Source organism: Agelaius phoeniceus, chromosome 3 (assembly GCF_051311805.1).
Source record: "Agelaius phoeniceus isolate bAgePho1 chromosome 3, bAgePho1.hap1, whole genome shotgun sequence".
Classification (NCBI taxonomy): domain Eukaryota; kingdom Metazoa; phylum Chordata; class Aves; order Passeriformes; family Icteridae; genus Agelaius; species Agelaius phoeniceus.
In genome coordinates this window covers 1,731,603-1,737,602 of record NC_135267.1, presented here as the reverse complement: position 1 = coordinate 1,737,602, position 6,000 = coordinate 1,731,603, and the positions used below count along the sequence as shown (strand labels likewise).

General features: G+C 39.0%; 1 protein-coding gene across 1 annotated transcript in view; it reads right to left on the bottom strand.

Annotated features, from left to right (window-relative positions):
* The window catches only part of LOC129134553 (L-gulonolactone oxidase-like), an 83,048-nt gene extending 81,831 nt beyond the window's left edge, over positions 1-1,217 (bottom strand). Inside the window, exon 1 of the mRNA XM_077176371.1 lies at positions 1,077-1,217. Within this exon, the coding sequence (XP_077032486.1) occupies positions 1,077-1,217 (141 nt within the window). The remainder of the gene's footprint in view (positions 1-1,076) is intronic.
* Between the last annotated feature and the right edge of the window lie 4,783 nt (positions 1,218-6,000).

The following is a 6,000-nucleotide window of genomic DNA, read 5'->3' as shown; positions in this document are numbered from 1 at the left end:
ATTTCCCCCCATTTTTCCCGAACTTTCTCCCCCTGGAACTCCTGATTTTTTCCTATTTTTTTTTAATTTTTCCTGATTTTTTGGTGATTTTTTCCCAATTTTTTGAGGATTTTTTTCCTGATATTTGGGATTTATTTCCGGATTTTTCAGGCATTTTTTCCCCGTTTTTTCCGGAATTTTTTGCCATTTTTCCCCCTGGAATCCCCGATTTTCCCCGATTTTCCCAATTTTCCCCGATTTTCCCAATTTTCCCCGATTTTCCCAATTTTCCCCGATTTTCCCATTTTCCCCTATTTCCCCCCATTTTCCTGGGAAATTTCCCCCCTGGAACTCCTGATTTTTTTCCTGATTTTTGGGCGATTTTTCCCCAATTTTTGGGGGATTTTTTCCCGATTTTTTTGTGGATTTTTCCTGATTTTTTGGGGTATTTTTCCCCATTTTCCCCCAATTTTCCCAGAAATTTTCCCCCTGGAACTCCGGATTTTTTCCTGATTTTTTGAGGATTTTTTTCCTGATTTTGGGGGGATTTTTCCCCGATATTTTTGGGACTTTTTCCCAATTTTTGGGGGATTTTTTTCCTGAATTTTTTGGGATTTTTTTCCTGATTTTTTCGGGATTTTTTTCCTCATTTTGTTTTTTTTTTTTTTTTTCCCAATTTTTTGGGGATTTTTTTCCTGATTTTTTGTGAATTTTCCCCATTTTTCACCAATTTTCCTGGAAGTTTTCCCCCTGGAACTCCTGATTTTTTCCTGAGTTTTGGGAATTTTTTCCTGATTTTTTGGGGGGACTTTCCCCCAATTTTTGGTGAATTTTCCCTATTTTTTCCAGATGTTTTTCCATTGGAACTCCTGATTTTTTTCTGATTTTGGGGGGGGATTTTTCCCTGATTTTTGGGCGATTTTGGGGGGGATTTTCCCCTGATTTTTGGGGGATTTTTCCCGATTTTCCCCTGATTTTTGGCCATTTTTCCCCGATTTTTCTGGAATTTTTTGCATTTTTCCCCCCTGCAATCCCCGATTTTCCTGTTTTTTCCCATTTTTCCCATTTTTCCCATTTTTCCCGTATTTCCCCGGTACCTGGCGGATCTGGGCCACGCTGCGGGGTCGGTAGAAGAGCTCGGGTTCGCAGCCGTGGGTCCCGGCCCAGTTCCAGAACCTCAGCCCTGATTGGCCCTGGAGCTGCACAGGGGAGATCCCGATGGGAACCAAGCCCAACATTCCCAAAAATCCCAAATTTCCCCAAATCCCAAATGGGAACAATCCCAAAATCCCAAATCCCAAATGGGAACAAGCCCAAAATTCCCAAATTTCCCAAATTTCCCCAAATCCCAAATGGGAAAAATCCCAAAATTCCCAAATTTCCCCAAATCCCACATGGGAACAATCCAAAATCCCAAATCCCAAATGGGAACAATCCCAAATCCCAAATTTCCCCAAAATCCCAAATGGGAACAATCCAAAATCCCAAATTCCCAAATCCCAAATGGGAACAATTCCAAATTTCCCAAATCCCAAATGGGAAAAATGCCCAAAATTCCCAAAATTCCCCAAATCCCAAATCCCCAAAATTCCCAAATCCCAAAACTCCAAATGGGAAAAATCCCAAATCCCCAAAATTCCCAAATCCCAAAATGCCAAATGGAAAAATCCCAAATCCCAAATGGGAAAATCCCAAATCCCCCAAATTCCCAAATCCCAAATTCCCAAAATGGCAAACGGGGAAATCCCAAAAATCCCAAATGGGAAAAATCCCAAATGCCCAAAATCCCCAAAATCCCCAAAACCCCAAATGTGAAAAATCCAAAATCTCCAAAATTTCCATAATCCCAAGATCCCAAATGGGAAAAATCCCAAATCCCCAAAATTCCAAATTTTCCCAAAATGCCAAATTCCACCAAAATTCCAAATTCCCCAAATCCCAAAATCCCAAATGCCCAGAATTCCCAAATCCCCACGTCCCAAATCCCAAAATTCCAAATTTCCCCCAAAATCCCAAATTTCCCAAAATCCCAAATGGGAAAAATCCCAAATCCCCAAATCCCAAATGGGAAAAATCCCAAATTCCCAGAATTCCCAAATCCCAAAATCCCAAATTTCCCCAAAATTCCAAATTTCCCAAAATTTACCAAATCTCAAATCCTCAAATCCTAAAATTCCCAAATTTCCCCCAAATTCTCAAATCCCAAAATCCCAAATACCCAAATTCCAAATGCCAAATGGGAAAAATCCCAAATCCCCAAAAATCCCAAATTTCCCCAAAATCCAAATCCCCCAAAGTTCTCAAATCCCAAAATTGCCCAGAAATTCCCCAAAAAATCCCCCACAACCCTCCCAAAAATCCCCCCAAAATTGCAAGAAATTCCCCAAAAATACGGAGAAAAAAATCCCCAAAAACCCCCAAAAAAATCTTTAAAAATCCCCAAAAAACCCAAAAAAACCCCTCAAAAAATAAAAAAATCCCCCTAAAATCCTAGAAATTTCCCAAAAATCCCCGCAAAATTTCCCCAAAACCCCCAAAAATTTGTGAGAAATTCACCAAAAATCCCAAAAAAAAATCCCCAAAAAAACCCCAAAAAATCCTGAAAAAATCCCAAAATTTAAAAAAAAATCCCCCCCAAAATCCCCATAAAACCCCCCCAAAAAAACCCCTAAAAATCCCGAAAAAATCCCCAAAAAATCCCCCAAAAATTCCCCTAAAAACCTCGAAAAAATTCCCCCAAAAATTCGCAAGAAATCCCCCAAAAATACTGAAAAAATAAAAAAAAATTCCAAAAAAATCCTGAAAAAATCCCCAGAGTTGCCTAAAAAATTCCCCAAAATTTCCCGCAAACCCTCCCAAAAATCCCCCAAAAATTTGCAAGAAATCCACAAAAATACCGGAAAAAATCCCCCCCAAAATTAAATGAAAAATCCAGAAAAAAAATCCCCCCAAAATCCCAAAGAAATCCCAAAAAACCCTCAAAAAATCCCCAAAAATCCCCAAAATCCCCCAAAAATCTCAAAAAAAAAATCCCCCCAAAAAAACCCTCCAAAAATCCCCAAAATTTCCTAAAAAAATCCCCCCAACAATCCTCCCAAAATCCCCATAAAACCCCCCAAAAACCTCCAAAAATCCCCACCAAAAATTCCCAGAAAATCTCCAAAATTTCCTTTAAAAAATCCCCAAAAACCCCCCAAAAACCCCGAAATAAATTCCCAAAAATCCCCAAAAAATCCCCCAAAAAATCCCAGAAAATCCAAAAAATTTCCTAAAAAAATCCCCCCAAAAATCCCAAAAATTTCCCAAAAATTTCCCAAAAAATCCCCAAAATCCCAAAAAATTCCCCCAAAATTCCCAGAAAATCTCCAAAATTTCCTAAAAATATCCCCCAAAAAATTCCAAAAATTCCCCCAAAATACCCCAGAAAAATCCCGAAAAAATCCCAAAAAATCCCCAAAATTTCCCAAAACCTCCCCCCAAAACCCCAAAAATCTCAAAAAAACCCCAGAAAAATCCCAAAAGTTCCCAAAAAAAAACCCCCAAAAATCCCCAAAAATCCCCCAAAAGCCTTGAAACATTTCCCCAAACCCTCCCAAAAATCCCCAAAAAATCCAAAAAAATCCCCCCCAAATCCCCCAAAAATCTCAAAAAAAAATCCCAAAAAATTCCCCCAAAACCCTTCCAAAAATCCGCAAGAAATCCACCAAAAATATGGAAAAAAATCCCCAAAAAATCACAAAAATCCCGAAAAAAATCCGAAAAAATTCCAAAAATTTCCCAAAAAATCCCCATAAAACCCCCAAAAATTAAACCAAAAATCCCGAAAAAATCCCCAAAATTCCCCAAAAAATCCCCCCCAAAAAAATCCCAAAAATCCCCCAAAAAACCCAGAAAAATTCCCCAAAAAATCCCAAAAAACCCCCGAAAAATCCCCAAAAACCCAGAAAAATCCCCCAAAAATTCCCCCCAAAAATCCCAAAAAAACCTCCGAAAAATCCCAAAAAATCCCCCAAAAAACCCAAAAATCTTAAAAAAATCCCCAAAAAATCCCCCCAAAAATCCACAAAATCCCCAAAAAATCCCCCCCCAAAAATCAAAAAATCCCCCCAAAAACCCAGAAAAATTCCCCAAAAAATCCCAAAATTTCCCCAAAAATCCCCTCCAAAAAAATCCCAAAAATCCCCCCAAAAACCCAGAAAAATTCCCTAAAAATCCCCAAAAAATCCCAAAAAATCCCCCCCCAAAAATCCCAAAAATCCCCCAAAAACCCAAGAAAAATTCCCCAAAAAAATCCCCAAATTCCCCAAAAATCCCCAAAAAATCCCCCCAAAAATCCCGCAAAATCTTCAAAAAATCCCCACAAAAATCTTAAAAAAACCCCAAAAAAATCTTTAAAAAATCCCCCCAAAATCCCAAAAAACCTCCCAAAAATCCCCCAAAAAATCCCAAAATGCTCCCAAAAATCCCAAAACAATCCTCAAAAAATCCCCCAAAAAAATCCCCCCAAAATCCCCAAAAAGTTCCCCAAAAAATCCCAAAAATGCCCCCCAAAAATTCCCCCCAAATATTCCAGAAAAATCCAAAAAAATCCCCAAAAAATGCCCCCAAAAATTCCCTAAAAGTCCCCAAAAAATCCCCCCAAAATTCTCCCCAAACCCTCCCAAAAATTCGCCAGAAATTTACCAAAAATCCCGAAAAAATCCCCAAAAAATTAAAAGAAAAAAAATCAAAAAAAATCCCCCAAAATCCCCCAAAAATCCCCAAAAAATCCCCCAAAAATTCTCCATAAAAGCCCCAAAAATGAAACCAAAAATCCCGAAAAAAACCCCCAAAATCCCCAAAAAATCCCCCAAAAAATCCCCAAAATTCCCCAAAACCCCCCCCCCCAAAAAATCCCAAAAATCCCCCAAAAAACCCAGAAAAATTCCCCAAAAAATCCCAAAACACCCCCGAAAAATCCCCCCAAAAATCCCCAAAAAACCCCGAAAAATCCCCAAAAAATCCCAAAAAAATCCCAAAAAACCCCGAAAAATCCCCACAAAAAACCCCAAAAATCCCCAAAAGTCCCCCAAAATTCCCCAAAAAATCCCCCCAAAAATCCCCCCAAAAAATCCCAAAAATCCCCCAAAAAACCCAAGAAAAATTCCCCAAAGAATCCCCTCCAAAAAAATCCCAAAAATCCCCCAAAAAACCCAGAAAAATCCCCCCAAAAATCCCAAAAAAATCCAAAAAAAACCCCGAAAAATCCCCAAAAAATCCCCCCCCAAAAAATCCCAAAAATCCCCAAAAATCCCCAAAAAATCCCCTAAAAATCCCCAAAAAAATCCCCAAAAACCCCCCAAAAATCCCCACAAAAACCCCCAAAAATCTTAAAAAAATCCCCAAACAATCCCAAAAAAAACCCCGAAAAATCCCCCCAAAAAATCCCCAAAAATCCCCAAAAATCCCCAAAAATTCCCCAAAAAATCCCCCCCCAAAATCCCCCCAAAAACCCAGAAAAATCCCCCAAAAATCCCCCAAAAATCCCAAAAAAACCCCGAAAAATCCCCCCAAAAATCCCCAAAAAATCCCCCAAAAAATCCCCCCAAAAAATCCCCCAAAAAACCCAAGAAAAATTCCCCAAAAAATCCCAAAATTCCCCAAAAAATCCCCCCCAAAAAATCCCAAAAATCCCCAAAAAACCCAGAAAAATTCCCCAAAAAATCCCAAAAAAACCCCGAAAAATCCCCCAAAAATCCCCCCCCAATCCCCAAAAAATCCCAAAAAAACCTCCGAAAAATCCCCAAAAAATCCCCAAAAAGTCCCCCCAAAATCCCCAAAAAGTTCCAAAAATATCCCAAAAATATCCCAAAAAATCCCCCCAAAACCCCTCCAAAAATCCCCCAAAAATCCCCCCAAAATCCCCCAAAATATCCCAAAAATGCTCCCAAAAATCCCCAAAAAATTCCCCAAAAAATCCCCCCCAAATCCCCCAAAAGTTCCAAAAATATCCCCAAAAAAACTAAAAATTCCCCCCAAAAA